Source organism: Capra hircus, chromosome 13 (genome assembly GCF_001704415.2).
Source record: "Capra hircus breed San Clemente chromosome 13, ASM170441v1, whole genome shotgun sequence".
NCBI lineage: Eukaryota > Metazoa > Chordata > Mammalia > Artiodactyla > Bovidae > Capra > Capra hircus.
In genome coordinates, this window is record NC_030820.1 from 46,255,347 (window position 1) to 46,271,988 (window position 16,642).

General features: G+C 42.8%; 1 protein-coding gene across 9 annotated transcripts in view; it reads right to left on the bottom strand.

Annotated features, from left to right (window-relative positions):
- ZMYND11 (zinc finger MYND-type containing 11) overlaps window positions 1-16,642 on the bottom strand; it is a 74,122-nt gene that overhangs the window by 6,316 nt on the left and 51,164 nt on the right. For all 9 annotated transcript variants that reach the window (XM_018057355.1, XM_018057356.1, XM_018057354.1 and 6 more), the window contains 6 exons: window positions 8,442-8,519; window positions 7,905-7,997; window positions 5,176-5,263; window positions 4,634-4,689; window positions 3,446-3,523; window positions 2,505-2,623 (listed from right to left, as the gene is read on the bottom strand). In XM_018057355.1, the coding sequence (XP_017912844.1) occupies window positions 2,505-2,623; window positions 3,446-3,523; window positions 4,634-4,689; window positions 5,176-5,263; window positions 7,905-7,997; window positions 8,442-8,519 (512 nt within the window). The remainder of the gene's footprint in view (window positions 1-2,504; window positions 2,624-3,445; window positions 3,524-4,633; window positions 4,690-5,175; window positions 5,264-7,904; window positions 7,998-8,441; window positions 8,520-16,642) is intronic.

Here is a 16,642-nt window from a genome sequence, read left to right on the forward strand (position 1 = left end):
TCATAAGCCTTTTTTAAAGTGTTCAATATCTCATTGTTTTGAATGCTACAAATTATTCAAAATCTAGCTATTGCATGTTAGAGCTATAGAAAGTGAAAGTCACTCAGTCGTTCCTGACTCTTTGCAACTCCACAGACTATAGAATCCATGGAATTCTCCAGGCCAGAATACTGGAGTGGGTAGCCTTTCCCTTCTCAGGGGATCTTCCCAACCCAGGGATCGAACCCAGGTCTCCTGCATTGCAGGCGGATTCTTTACCAGCTGAGCCACAAGGGAAGCCCAAGAATACTGGAGTGGGTAGCCTATCCCTTTCTCCAGTGGATCTTCCTGACCAAGCAATTGAACTGGGGTCTCCTGCATTGCAGGCGGATTCTTTACCAGCTGAGCTACCAGGAAAGCTATAGAGTCATTTATAAATGCCCAGAAATGTTCATGACACAGTTACATATAAAATGAGGTCATCACATCCCTATTCATTAGATGGACCATGACTAACAAGTGGGAAAGTGTATACCATTCTGCAACCAAGCACTCAGTTGTCAACCCACAGCTGATCTACAACTACATTTGGTTCTATCGGGAAGAAAGCTAGAATAGAAACTGAAGAAAATCTTCCTGGGTACTAATCACTTACTGGCCTTAGTCTCCCACTGCAGTGCTGCGTCCACTCACCTGGGGCTGACCATGGGCCAGTGAAAGCACCACAGAGCGTACAGTCCTAGGACTGTTCCTGCCTCATCTGACAGCTGGTGGAGATGTTGCCCAGATGGGCTTAAGGTAAGCTATTAATTAGCAGCTGGAACCCAGGGAGGGTCCTAATGGTTAGGTTTCCTAATAATTACGCTAGCACGTCTACATGCATTGCCACTGCCCTGAACTGAGAAACAAGGAGGAGCAATGCAGCGTATACAGTCTAGGTGACTCTGGACATGAGGAGAGAGGGATGTCACCAGTGAGAGGATATGAGGTGGGATATAGCACTAGGAATAAACCAGGATTTACTGTTTCCAGTCTTACTATGGAGTTACAGAAATACTAGACCTGAAACTGTTCTGAAGGCATCAGAGAATCCTAGCATATATGCCTAACATTATAAACATAGACTTTTAACTTGCTTGCATAAACTATTTGCTTTAGAATTTAAAACCACATTTTTAATATACAATAATCCATATGGTTACATGCTAATGACAGCTAAAATTGTTAAATTTGAACTTATTTATAAATATTACATTAACAGTGTCATCTGACAGTGCTATATTAGAAACCAAAGTAAACTACACTTGAGGAAAAGTGCAAATACAATTTTGCTTGTGGAAGAGTTCTTTGCCATTAAATCCTGTATTCTTATTTACTCTTTCAGTCAACAAACATTTACTGGGCAATAAAAAACTGTTAAAACACTTTTTAAAAGCAGTATGTTTTTGAGGGGGATTTCCATCATAAGCAGTGCTGACTACCTAGGAGAGAATTTTATCCTGTCAAATTATGTATCCCTTGGATTTAATAAAACTGAATGAATATTCTTAATGTGAGACCTTATTAAGTCTCAATGCAATTCATACAAAATATCCATTCTCTCAATCATTTCCATTACTATAGATAATCAGGTTTCAAGTTTGAGACATGCAGTCTGATCTACACTATAAAAGGCAAACAGAACACACCCCACAATTTAAAAAAAATAGAGAAAATTGGATCTGGCTATACCTACACATCTGTCAATCCGAATTCAGAATTTTCTGAATCTGTGCACAATAAGATGGGCCACGATCTGACAGGATGTGCCCCTTCTTTCTTGCCTGTGCCATCCACCCTCCAATCACAGGCAGCACGAAGAGTCGGCGCTGCAGACATGCATGCCCACAGACCTGCTCACCAGGACAAAGCATCACAACCTGCTCTGTGCTTGGGAGGCAGCAGCAGGCTCTGGTTTGAGCATATGGAGGGATAGTCCATAATCACGTCTCTACCTTTTCTTTCCCCACTAGGTGCAGAGATATGAGGAACCAGCTAAAGAGTATCTACTATATTTATTCATGGTGATCTCTGCATAACAATTCTTCACTTTTCTAAATTAACCGTTAATGAAATTCAAAACACTAAGTCAAAGTTCTTCCCTCATACCCATTCTTAGATCACAAGACCCACACTCTCCTATACTCCCGAGCTGATTATTTTTGTCTATGACTCTGACAGAACCTTGACAAGTTGGTAGAAACTCCCACAAGGACAATACAATTCTGTGAAAGGGACCATCCTGAGAAGCTCTCCACTTAATTCCCACCATTGACACCCTTCTGAGTTCACCCTTCTAAATTCTGCTACTGAAACTGTCCCATTAAGGTGCCCAGTCAAGTTATACGCTGGTTTGTTTTTAATTTAAAACACATTTCACATTGTTCCTGATGGCAAAGTACCCAGAGCACTGGGAACTGCAGGCCTGGGGCCACCTCAGGGCTCCTGAAGGCCCAGGGTGATGGTGGCTCGCGGGTCATGATTACCTCTGGTGATGGTGACCGAAGAAGCGGACGTCGACCTGGTTGTCCTCTTTCTGCATGACTTTGGCCGGCCAGAATCCAAAGCCTTTCATCTTAGCCCAGACCAGCTCATGATTAGGTATCTGGAAATAAAATGTTTTATCTTATCATATTACTTGTAAAGTATTAAATACAAGTATATCATTAATACTGACCTACTTAGGTATAATATTTGCAATACTTCTTTTATAACTCCTAAACATACAGAATGTTCCCCCACCCCAGGACTGATTGATTTTTGCCTCCAAGAAACACACCAAAAAATTAAAATTTCCATAAGCAATGTGGAGTGAAAAGAATCTCCTGACAGCCCATGGAACTCTGGAAGGAAACCAAGACCCATGTGAGTACCAAAGGCAAACTGAAAACCCTAACTTTGCTTCATGAAATATAGTCCAACCCTGGAAGCTTGTAAGAAATGGGAGATTTTCAGGCCCTCCTCCCAACCTACTAAGTCAGAGATGCAGATTTTTATGAGACCGTCAAGTGCCTGAAGAGCACTGTAATGTCTCATGAAGTGGGAGCTCTCAGGCAGGCTCTTATACCCTTGTGGTGGGGAGAGGAGAAACCATTGGCACTAACATGTCATTCTAGGGGAAATCACACAGCTATACATAAAGACTTAGATTTCTTGTGAGATAATGAAATTTTTTATTTATTAAGGGATTTGATGTTTATTCCCATTCTTAAAGTTCTCATTTTAAAGTCAGAAATGGATACTGATCCCAAGTTGTTTTTTTCCTATGTTTCAGTTTTCTATACTCATTAAAACCATGATATGAAGAGAAATATTTAGAAGGATTATAATCTTAAACCAAATTGGAATAAACTTCCTTAGAGCAGTACATCAGAGACACTGAAGAGGTTAAAAAAAAAAAAAAAGAAAATCTCAAAATTTCACATACACAAGGATAGCAGAACCAATTGTCAGGACGAGCATTTGATAAATAGAAGCAATTCTTACAAAGCTGCAGTTCATCCAGCTGAAAAAGAAAAATAACTGTTTAGCCTCCATAAAATAAATGCACACACAAAACTAGAGAGAGGCACATAAAGCAGCATTCTCTTTCGTGTTTCTAGTCTTCAACTCTAAGCTTCAAAGCTGAGTTCGCCAATGCCACTCTCTTGTCTGAACCTCCCAAGAGGGCCCAGAGTACACTTGAAAGAAAAGGCTGATTCCTCAGGGCGCACTGCATCTGCCCTTGGCTCCCCAGCCTCACCGGTACCTTCCAGTTCAACACACAGATGAAAGGCTATTTCCCCAGAAATGTCTTCTTGAGATGCCCACAGAAAATACCCACTACCAATAAAAGCAGCCCTTACTCTGCCTCATTCTCCATTTTAGTTCTGTTTTCTTTCATATTTTCTGTAACTTTTGTAAAGAAACTAATTTGTCTCTCCTTTTCCTGAGTCTCCTTCCTCAGAACACAGATGTATGAGCAGGAAGCCAGCATCCTGACCCCTATTTCATTCCTAACACAGCACATAGCACACACTCAATAAACATGTTTAATGAATGGAAAAGTCATATCATAAATGGAATAAAGAAACAAAACTTTATATAAATTGAGACACTTTTGCAAAGATAATATGGTTACAGATGAATGTTTTAAATAAGAAAGGCCACCCCAAAAAATATTTCCTAAATATACATTTCATATATTGTTAATTATGAATGCTGATGTAGGGTTGCTTTTTGCCTGTGTAGTGTAGTAAGAACTCAAATTTGTATCTTTTATTCAAAGAGGGTAACATTTATTGAGTGCCTGCCCAGTGCAACACATTTACATGCAGTCATATTAACTAATTCACTTTAGGGTAGTCAAGGAAAACAATTTCCTCTTGTTCTCACTAGAAGTTACTTAGTAACTAAGTCTAATTCCCAGAATTAGAGTCTCTGAGAACAGTTCTGCCAGAATTCTAGCCTCTCCCCCCGCCCCCGTCTCTCTGCATTATACACCATGTATGTCAAACATGGAAATACGATTATATTTAAAGAAATGGCAACATTAAAATGTACATATCAGAATGGAATTCTAAAACAGGTTAATGTAGGAAACAGCAAGCATTCAGGTGCTAGGTGTGGACAGTACCTCATGGCAGGTGTCTTTATAGAGCATCCGTGCTATGTCCGCTTGCTCGCTGTCTGCTGCAATTATAAAGACAGATATCTATTACCAGTAATCCTAGGACTACCAGGAAGCACAAGACTACCAAAATTCATATAGCCATTTAAATTTTCTTTCAGTTTAACAAAAGTGGACATATACCACGGAAAATAAAAACATGTATTTAAAATATAATTCAGGCAGTAAAAGAAAAGTAAGCAGGTAACTTTAATTTTATATTCAACACAACTTAATACTCTCAGTATAGATTGGCCTCTTTCACTACTTTTGAATGAGGGGATATTGAAGGGAAAAAACAAATACTAGAGTTCTGCTTTTGGCCAGTCAATTCTATAAGCTATATGTAGTTACCTATATTACTAAATATTTTTTTAAGTTTAAACCCTAACATTATTACTTATAGATTGTTCAGGTATTGTTTTAGTGTAATGTTTTATAAAAGATATTTCTCGACATGCAATGTAAACATATGAATAAAAAAAACTACACAAAAAAAAATATTGAACCTCCATAGAAAATGACTGTGTTGTGGAGAAGCAACTGAGCGTCAGCTTTGAACTCTTCATAACTTCGGTATTTCCCTTCGTTCACTTTCTGCAGAGGGGAAAAAAACCAAAATGGCCAATGGTTAATAGTGACAACACTTGCCATCAATTTAACAGTGTTAGAGTGTGGGAAACAGCAAGATTTTCCAGAATGGCATTACGACTGCTCCTGTGTCTACTGCTCCTGTGTCCATACTGACAGAATGTTCATAAAAGAAACCCACAACTCCGTCTACACTCAGGGTATGCCAGGATGGTGAAGTGCGGAAGGTCCCATATTCTCAGTCACGTTGTTACTGCAGCGTGAACATCTCATCTGTAACAATGATAAAAGCTGCGGCTAAGTGCTGTACATAATGAAAGCTTTGGTAGTGGGGTTGATGAGACCTAACTACATATGTACCATGTAGGGAATATGCTATGTACAGGCCTGTACTATAATTAACAGGGCTTCTTTGAAAATTAATGATTTTCTCAGCAACTCTCTCAGGGCTCTGGTTTCGAGAACAGTCACTAATATGAAAAGTGAAAGTGAAAGTCGCTCAGTTGTGTCCGACTCTTTGTGACCCTGTAGACTACACAGTCCATGGGATTCTCCAGACCAGAATACTGGAGTGGGTAGCCGTTCCCTTCTCCAGGGGATCTTCCCAACCCAGGGATCGAACCCAGGTCTCTTGCATTGCAGGTGGATTCTTTACCATCTGGGCCACCAGAGAAGCGCAAACCATTTATATAAGTCAGGAAAATAAAACTGAAAGAAGAAACAGCTGTTAGCCTCTGTGACGGATTACCACAAAGAAGACAAGGCAATTCTGAATTAGAGCAAGGTGGCTGACATAGTTTTAAAATCAAGTCCTCGCTGGTCCTCTGCGCACCAGGACAGTCGATGGCGTCTGTCTGGCATCGAGGGTGACAGGGCTCTTCCATGAGCACTGATACCCAAACTCCACCCTGAGCGTCTCACAGTCTTTGGTTCAGGGGCGCAAGGTATCACCAGGCTGCCTGCCTGCACCCAGGTGGGCACACCCACACCCAGCAGTCCTCATGCATCATCACAGCTCGCATTTTGGTCTCCACCGTAAACCTTTGGAAGCATGAAAACCAGGTCTTCCTCCTCTTCATTTCCTTCAGGGTGCTTCTGCTCATGGTCAGCACTTGCTAATAAGACACCCTCAGCCCCGCTACTGAGCTCCCTGAACTGAGGGAGTCAAACTGCAGAATGTGGGGGCACCACGGGGGGAGGGCAGGAGGGACGGCCAGGCTCTTCACTGTTTGCAGAGGTTACGCAGTGTAGGGGTAAGAGGTAAAATTAAAATTGCTCGTGTTTATGAACAACCTTCACTTGCCCATTTCTTCCACTAAAATAATACACCTTCAGTTTTTCCAGCTATTAAGCAGATTAAGGAATGAGCAGATGATTTAAAATTACTCCAAGCCTCTTGATGAAAGTGAAAGAGGAGAGAGAAAAAGTTGGCTTAAAGCTTAACATTCAGAAAACGAAGATCATGGCATCCAGTCCCATCACTTCATGGGAAATAGATGGGGAAACAGTGGAAACAGTGTCAGACTTTATTTCTTGGGGCTCCAAAATCACTGCAGATGGTGACTGCAGCCATGAAATTAAAAGACGCTTACTCCTTGGAAGAAAAGTTATGACCAACCTAGACAGTATATTCAAAAGCAGAGACATTACTTTGCTGACTAAGGTCCGTCTAGTCAAGGCTATGGTTTTTCCTGTGGTCATGTATGGATGTGAGAGTTGGACTGTGAAGAAGGCTGAGTGCCGAAGAATTGATGCGTTTGAACTGTGGTGTTGGAGAAGACTCTTGAGAGTCCCTTGGACTGCAAAGAGATCCAACCAGTCCATTCTGAAGGAGATCAACCCTGGGATTTCTTTGGAAGGAATGATGCTAAAGCTGAAACTCCAGTACTCTGGCCACCTCATAGGAAGAGCTGACTCACTGGAAAAGACTCTGATGCTGGGAGGGATTGGGGGCAGGAGGAGAAGGGGATGACCGAGGATGAGATGGCTGGATGGCATCATGGACTCGATGGACGTGAGTCTGAGTGAACTCCGGGAGATGGTGATGGACAGGGAGGCCTGGTGTGCTGCAGTTCATGGGGTCGCAAAGAGTCGGACACGACTGAGTGACTGAACTGAACTGAACTGATGGCCAACCATAAGATTTTAAAACTCAAATGACACATAGGTTCAGAACTGGTATATCTGCAAATCTAACTGGAAGCACATCAAAATGTTCATTGCATTTGTAATTAAATATTAACAAACCCATTAACAGCCCTCAGCTAAGTAGGTAAAATCAAGAACTTCACTAGAGAAATTAAGTTTTCTAGTTAAAATCTGCTTTGTTCAAGTCCATGTCATTGTTCCCCAAGACCTGAGATCACATCTATGCTCTAATCTTCCCTGGGGAGAAACTCCCAAGTGCTGCCGCTGAGCCCAGGAAGACACAGCTGCATGGTGACTGCATCTGAAACGTTACACTGATCAGGCTGTAATACATTTTCTTTAATCAGCAAGTGTCAAGAATCTACAGGTTGCTTAAAACAAAGACTCTTAAAAGATGACCCCTGCTGAGCACCAGTGGGTGGGCACGCTCCTCACAAGGACAGCTGCGAGGCAGAAGGGGGGCAGGTGCACAGCCAGGGCTGTGCTTGGCGAGCCTTACCTCCTGTATGGCAGGGACATCCACCGCCGAGTGCACCAGCCGCCGGTACATGGGGTGTTTGTTGTCCTTCCCCTTTTTATTAAGGTCAATAGCCTGAAAGATCATGAGACATGTCAGTTTAAACGTGGCTAGACAGAGGGGTAAAACATCAATTTCTAAACAAGTACTTGAGAACTTAACAAAAGATGTATATGCACTATAATGTGGCATTCTTTAAGGTTTGAGTAGAAAGAACAGTTATTTTGAAAAATTCAGTTTCATTTTAAAGACCTAAGTATCAATGAAAATGTTCTTTCTGATAAATGGAAGTTCAAAATGTAAATGTTTCTAACCTAATGCAGCTAAAGAAATGCCTGTGTTGAAAACAAAGACGAAACAAATCTAAGAGCATTTTATGGAACTATTCAGAGCACAAAAGCACGAGACAGCAGTGGTTTCCACCCTTCATACTGCACTACATGTACTTGCTAGTTGTCAGTCAGGAACTCTGAAAGAATATACATACTTTGGGCAATTCTAAGAGCCCTCGGAACTTACCCTCTCCTTCATGCGGGAGACGATGAACCTGAGGTACGTGCTCATCTCTTGCTTGTTGGTGTTTTTCTTCTTGACGCTCTGTTGGAAACAGAGAAGGCCAAGATAAAAATCTGATCATTTGTAAGTCTATATTCTTGCTAAAGATGTCTATATATAAAAGATTATAGTATGCAAATATAGATTTTCTTAAACGATGTAATATTTCCAACACATCTTCAAAATTTGCATACCAAAAGTAGCGTTTAATGTAACAATGTAAGAATCAGAAAATATACTGTCCTTAACATAATACGTCAGAGAATTATGCATTTTTCTTTTCTTGATGTTTTAAAATTTCAGTTTTCAGATGATAAAAAATAATGACAATAACAATAAAATAACAATAATGATGTAATGCAGAATCACTTATTTTATTTAAAAAACTCAATGGGCTGAAATCCTTTAAGGGATATTTTAAAATAACAATGTTGAACGGTGAATTTCAATACAATTATTCTCTATCAAAAAGTTTATTAAAAGTCTGTCACTTAGGAATTACACTGTGTAATTATCACTGTGTACACTGATGCACACACATCTACATATCTACTTTGAAGTGTTATGGGTCTTTTCAGTGATAACTTCAATTTCCATTAGTCTTGCCTAAAAGCTAATTAGGTTTCTTAATTTCTCTCTCAGAAAACTTAACTTCACATGAATTAAAGAAGGATTTTACCTTTAATGTCACTTCTAGACAGCTGGGAAACAAGGACCAATGTTCCCAACTTCTTAGTTGAGGCTAAGACAACCACGAGAGACACTGGACCATAAGCAGACCTCCCTGCAGAGGACAGAGCAGTCTGGCCCACTACTGAATAAACGCTGTAGCTTTTTCAGGCTGCTACATTATGAGTCTCTACCCAGTGACATTATTACTTACTCCCCTAAGAACTTTACACATGGGAAGTCATCTCAATAATGCTAAATATGATGGAAGGAGCAAAGTTTTCTCGTGTAAATGACAAACCTTTGCTATGGCTTAACCAAGTGCTTATACATTCACAGCACGAACGCATCTGAGTCAAAAGTGGAAACCGTCCTCTGAGCTGAGAAGCAGTTTCGCACAGTTCACGCCTGGCGCCATCGCCGCCCCTCCCCAGACTCTCTGGGGCGTGGCTGGTGCTCTCCCTGCTCAGCTGTATTCCAAGGCCGTCTGAGTAAACAGCCGTACTGTTTTCCGCCTACAGACTGCAGAACACATTTCTCACCCTGGCTACACTCCAGATACACTGGTGGGCTCCCACCCCGAGCATCTGAACTGGAATTTCCAGGCAAAGGCCTCCACCATTTGTTCATTCATTTCCTGTTAACTCCTCAGGTGGTAATGACAAAGTCGCTCAGTCATGTCCAACTCTTCATAACCCCACGGACTATACGGTCCATGGGATTCTCCAGGCCAGAATACTGGAGTGGGGAGCCACTCCCTTCTCCAGGGGATCTTCCCAACTCACGGTTCAAGTCCAGGTGTCCCACATTGCAGGAGGATTCTTTACCAGCTGAGCCACCAGGGAAGACTGCAGAACACATTTCTCACCCTGGCCACACTCCAGATACACTGGTGGGCTCCCACCCCGAGCATCTGAACTGGAAATTCCAGGCAAAGGCCTGGAAATTGTGGGTTGTGACATGAGGCCAAGACCAAGTGCCAATGGTGTACATGTGGGGTTTAAAATGCAATGATATTTCCTGAACCCCAGGTTGTATAATCTTTGGGAAAAGGGACTTTGATGTAGCTTGTAGATTCTCACTTTAAACAAAATCCCCACATGGGGAGAGGGGAGGAGAGGGTGAGATGTATGGAAAGAGTAACACAGAAACTTACATTACCATATGTAAACTAGACAGCCAATGGGAATTGGCTGTATGTTTCAGGAAACTCCAAAACAGGGGCTCTGTATCAACCTGGAGGGGTGGGATGGGGTGGGAGATGGGAGGGGGGTTCAGGAGGGAGGGGACATATGTACACTTATGGCTGATTCAGGTTGAGGTTTGACAGAAAACAACAAAATTCTGTAAGGCAATGATCCTTCAATTAAAAAATAAATAAATAAATCCCCTGTAAGCCCCAGGCACACAAACACGTGAAAACTATTAGTTGCTCCCTCCGGTAAGCCAGAGCAAAATAACAGATCTGAAATCGTCAGCTGTTAGCACTGCTGTGGAAACACTCTTGCTGACATGGCCATCCCTCCATGCACTGCTTTCTCTATTAAACAACTCCCTGGTCTGTTGGATACAGGGAAGAAATGTTAAGAAGGCCAAGAAACCTTTTTTCTTACCTCTTGGGAAACCTATATTCCCTTAGAAAGAGAGGAGAATAACAACAAATGCTTCCAGGGAGTTCCCTAGCGGCCTCATGGTTAGGATTCCGGGCTTTCACTGCCATGGCCCGGGTTCCATCCCTGGCTGGGGAACAGATCTTGCAAGCCAAAGACAGACAAACCCAATGCTTCCAACTGCATGCTCTGTCCTGCTCACTCTGAAGTATTTCAGAAGCACCAATACTGCTGATCCCAAACATCACCCTGATCATTAAATCATACATCTGTATAAGTTCAGGTGTGACAGCAACCTACATCAGATCAGAAGTCTTGTCATACTGATACTACTTGTGGGATCTGTGTTCTTTTAATAGGTAACACAATATTCACGGGAAAACACAGAACCAGCATTGTATGCAGTGCTGAAATATTACTAAATGCTCACTAACATGTGCCAGACTGAGCAGGGTCAGAAGAGTCTCCATTCATGGTCTCCCACTGAATAACTCGAGCTCAACCAGGTAAGGAGTGCCCCTGAGGCCGACGCCCACCACTGTGGGCAGTCTGCATCACTGGAGAGACCGCCAGGGAAGGGGTGCTCACTGCAGCCCCCACAACGGGGCTGCCGGGTCTCCAGAGTGGCTGCGTGCTCCACAAGTTCACAGGAAATGCATTTCTCTCCTCTCCACACTCTCAACATCAACCGATGAAGGCTTTCACTGTGAGCCAGAACCCAACCACTTTTGATTTAGAGCCTCAGAAAATAAAGCAGTTCAATGTTTCTCTATGGGTGAGATTCATGCAGTGCTAGAACCAGAGTGTCTCTACAGGCATACCTCGCTATATTGCACTTCGCAGACACTGTGCATTTTACAAACTGAAGGTTGTGGCAACCCTGTGTTGAGCAAGCCTGTCAGGGCCCTTTTTCCAACAGCATTTGCTCACTTTGTCACTTAAAGCTTAGATGATGGTTAGCAGTTTTTGTGATAAAGTACTTTTAAATTAAGGTAGTTACCTCTTCTGACATAATGCTACTGCATATTAACAGACTACAGTTCAATGTAAACACAGCTTTTATGTCCACTGGGAAACCAACAAATGTGTGCAGCTCACTTGATTGTGATATTCTCTCCACTGTTGTGGTCTGGAACCAAACTTGCAGTATCTCCGAGGTATGCCTGTATAAGGGCTTCCCCATAAAGAACCCACCTGCCAATACAGGAGATGTGGGTTCGATCCCTGGGTTGGAAAGATCCCCTGGAAGAGGAAATGGAAACCCAATCTACTACTCCTTCCTGGAGACTCTCATGGACAGAGGAGCATGGTGGGGTGGGGGTGGGGTGGCTATAGTCCAGGGGTCGCAAGAGTCAGATACAACCTAGCAACTAAACCACCACATGCCTGTACATCCTTACCAGCTTGCTCTTCCTTTGAAACAAAATTCTGAACTTTTTCAAACAGTAGGGAAAACCCTATTTCACTTGGCTTAAGTTTAGGTAACTGTGCATTATTATATTTTTCGTGTAATTCCTTTGCTTAAATAAAGGTCTATTTTCAGTTTCTATTTCCTTTCCAAAGAGAATCTACAAAATAGGTGGATATTACATGCTCTCAGAATGCTTTTACTTTGGTTTCACCTGTTTAAACATTTTCAGATTAACGGCTAATTAAGATAACCAAGTGCAGCAACATTTCTTTTAGGGAAGACTCCAAATGTATAGAATTCAGGTCGAGGGCCTTAATTTTACAAAACTAAATGATAATTTAGAGGACAAAAATCTAATTGTTGTATCGTGTTTAAATTTGCTTAGGTAAGGTGCTCGAGTGTCTCTCCTCTCCAGTGTGCAATCAAAGTGGTAGCACACGCTTGCAAGAGTGACTATTCCAGCAAAAAAAATGAAACGTGACCCATGCCCACCCTTCACAGCTCCAACTCTGATAAAATATTACCACCTCAGAAAGTCTGTTCCTGTTTTATAAAGTGCCGCCTAGATTCAGGCATCCCACTCGAGTGCTCATCACCTCTGGCTGTGCATTAGATCCGCCTGGCAAAGCCTTGAAAAATGGCCTGCATCCATTTATACACAGTTCTGGGCCAAGCCTGACTTAGATCTGATGGAAACTGATGAGAGTGGTGTCCGTCTGGTGTGGGCGGCACTCAGTGTTACGTTGGTGGGACTTGGGTCCACAGCTATGTGTGTGTCTATTTCTCAAGTGACACATGCAAGACTTGTGCAAATCACTGTGCTGTAAACTCTACCCCCAAGGGAAAGTGTTACCCCAAGCTGCTGTCACTAGTTTACAGGGAGCCTGGGCACCGGCAGTCCCCAGAGCACAGGTGCTTCTCACGGGCGGTCCTGAGCGCCACTGCGAGCTCCATGCGGGAGGCCGCTCCGCACGGGTGCGGGCGGCGGCCACCCAACCCCTGCTGCTGCCCCAGAGGAGCCGAGAGGCAGGGCCGCCAAGCTGCACCTAGAGCTTCTCTGTCCACTGGCTCACAGCGGCAGAAAGGCATCTTTCTGACATTTTAACTATTTCTTGGTTCTTCTCACTTTACATATTGGAAGCTTCACTGACTCTTGCTGTATAGGAGTCAATAAAAGAAGCTTCATATCAAGAGGATCATTTTGCTGCAAGCCTCTATGTTAACTCTATGTTAACTTGTTTAATGTTTTACTTGCTGCCCAATACATCTTTTCTGGTGACAAATACGGGATTCTACTGAAGATGCAGGGCAATGACACTCTGGTTGACTGGTTGGTAGGTGAAGAGCCGCCAGGACCTCATGCAGCTCCTGGTGCATTCAGGAGCTGGGGGTCCACTTCCCACACATGCAGCTGAGGAGCTTGTGCCAAGAAGGCAGGCAACTAAAAGAGAAGACCAGAACATGTGCACAGCCTCTTACAACAATCTGTAGGGACAGAACATTTCTGATGTTTTCACATTTGCTAAATTCTTTGGCTTACTTTGTAACACTTTCTGGTTATAATTTAAAGATTTAGCATTTCACAAAGACATCAACAGCACACACAGTTCTGTCCAGGGCTGCACCCTAAGACTTCTGAGGAATTCTTAGGTAACATGCTGTGAGCTGCCTTCCACGACATTCACACCAGAGTCAGTGCCTATTGGCCAAACCAGAACATTGATATGCCTTGAGAAAAAGCCACTATAACGGAAATTAAAGGAGTAGCTTCTAGGGTAAACACAATCCTGTCTGTAACACAACTAAGCAGACAGCTCTTGACAAAAGGGGAGAAAAACAAAAAATAATGCTGCATGAAACCTGCAGATTATCTCAGATCCAATTTTTTTTCTGAGGCTTTGAAGAACCACACCTATCCTCCACCAGCAGACCTCAGGACTCTTCATAAAGGGGCAGCTCAGGATCCATCAGAGTGAAGTCCAGGATGTTTTGGTAACTGCTCTTACCACCCAACTTCGGTCAATATCTACAGATAACAAAGAGTGGAACTTTTTATTACACACCCAAAGCTGCTGCAGCCATCATTAGAAGACAGCAAGCTGTGGCTGAAGCTGTCACAAAGGGGGCAACACACCCACTAACCTAAGATGGGCATAGGTGCATACCATTTCCCTGAGGGGCTGCATCCCTAGAAGGGAAAAAAATAACAGAAAATCTTGAGTATCTTCTTAAGAATTCTTAAGCCAGTTACAGTAACTGCTGGATTATAGCAAATCAGATGCACCAGGTATATCACAGACAAAAGCACAAGTGGAATAATTCAGCCAAACTCAGTGCCTTACAGTGTTTTTGGCTGGAAGAGGGCAGGAACAAGTTTTGGTCCTGTCAAGGTTCATCCACAGCTGATTATTGATAACAATGCCCAAGCACCATTATTTGAAGGAACATTTAGGACTGAATGGTCTGGAGTTTCCAGTGTGCACTAGAAATACAGTACTTCAGGAGCAGAAACCTACTTTAGCAGAGAATTAACGTCTGTGAATACCACTTCTGAATACCAAGTATCCGAGAGAGAGAGAGAAAGTGTAAAATCAGAAATCCACGCATCTTCTTCTTAGATACACATTTGTGCTGTGAACCTCACAAAACCCAAGCTTCCAAGTCTGTTACCAACAAGGGCTTCCCAAGACCCAGAATGTTCTTCCCAAGACCCAGAATGTTCTTCCCATAGCAAGCTGGACCAGAGGCAGGAAAGTTTCTGTCAGGGCCTCATGGTGACTACTGTAGGCTTTGCAGACATTCAGTTGTCTTGACCACTCAGCCCTGCCACTGTGGTGAGAAAACAGCTATAAATAATGTATGCCTTCCATGAGCAGGACTGTGTTCCAAGAAAGTGTGTGGATACTGAAATTTTCATTTCTTATAATTTTCACAAGTCACAAAATATTATTTCTCTTTTGACTTTTTCCCCCACCATTTAAACATATAAAACCCACTGGCATGAGCAGTACAGCCTGATGTGCCCGTGGGCCGTGGTCTGCCAACCTCTGGGCTGTGAGCTTTGTGACAGCAGGCCCATTGATGGTCTAGTCCAGCACTCTCTGGCCCATCCGGGGTCTTGTACAGTATCCATCACGTAGTAAATACTCAATAAATACTAGCTGAACTGAACTAACGGCCATCATTACTGACCAACCTCACTGCCTATGAGAAAAACATTTCACATAATTGAATTCAACAATACAAGATATCCTTCCAAATTCTTACTCACATCCTGAGCACTATAAACCACTGTGTTAACTTGTGCTGTGCTCCCCGTTTCACTGTCACCTGAATACAGCTGAGGGCCCCTAACAACCAGAGGCTCGCCTGACATGAGGTACCTGTGGGCAGGCTGACTCCTGTGCCTCCACCCAGGACATGTCCTAACAAGCGCGTCCAGGGACTCTGCTACCACGGTCTCTGGAGCTCACTGGAGAAACACTACTCTGCATGTAAATTACCTCCAGTGTTTGAGGAATTAAGATGTTCCAAGCTCTCCTCTATAACCATCTGTAATAAATGAATCACAATGGCTTTTAACCGCACATAAATTGCCTCTTACAGTATTCTCTGTAACCACCTGTAATGCTGGAATATAAAAGAATCAAAGAACTTATAAGAAACCCACTATTTAAGACTAACGGTAGAGCTGGTCTGGTGGGAGTGGCCCCAAGCCCTGCCATTTCTCCAGCAGCCCATCAGTGACAATCACTTTCTAGGACAGTTTTCTAAAAACACACCTATGTTCAGTTTTGCTCACCTCCAGCACAAACACACAGAAACTAACTCTCCATTGTAAGGACAGAAGAGTGGAACCCACACCCACCATCGGCACCAGGACAAGAACTTGGCTAAACGCCTGCGCATTCAGAGTACATGACCCCCTACAGCTCCATCCTATGTCTCCCACGGCCAGGCCAGCAACAATCATTTGCACTTGAGTTTCTGGCAAGTTTTTTGGGGTTTTCTTTTTTAAACTTAAGTTAAAGGAACTTTAAGTATAAAAACCTCCCCTTGGCTGTCACCAATCTGCCTTCTTGTTCACAGGTAAAAGCTGAATGTGGAGGATCATTCAAACCACAAAGGCAGTCCTGAGGTGGATTCTCGGAGTGTGCTGGCAAACGTGACTTTGCTCTCAGGCACTCTGCTTCGTGAGAAGCTGTTCCTATAGAATCACTAATGCACAGGTTTCCAGACTTGTTCACACAGACTTACAGAACAGCACTGGATGCTACTTCAGTTGTGTCTATATTTATTAATTTTTACAAAGTCAGCTCTTTGCTCTCTGACTGAGGTTGGGAGCTTTTGGCTAGATTCACATGATATAATCAGCTTTGCATCACCCAGTCTAGGGTGATTTACCAGCTATTATAGTACAGTCTCAAATTAATTCCACAAGCCATACAACTGACTGTACTGTGAACATGTGGTAT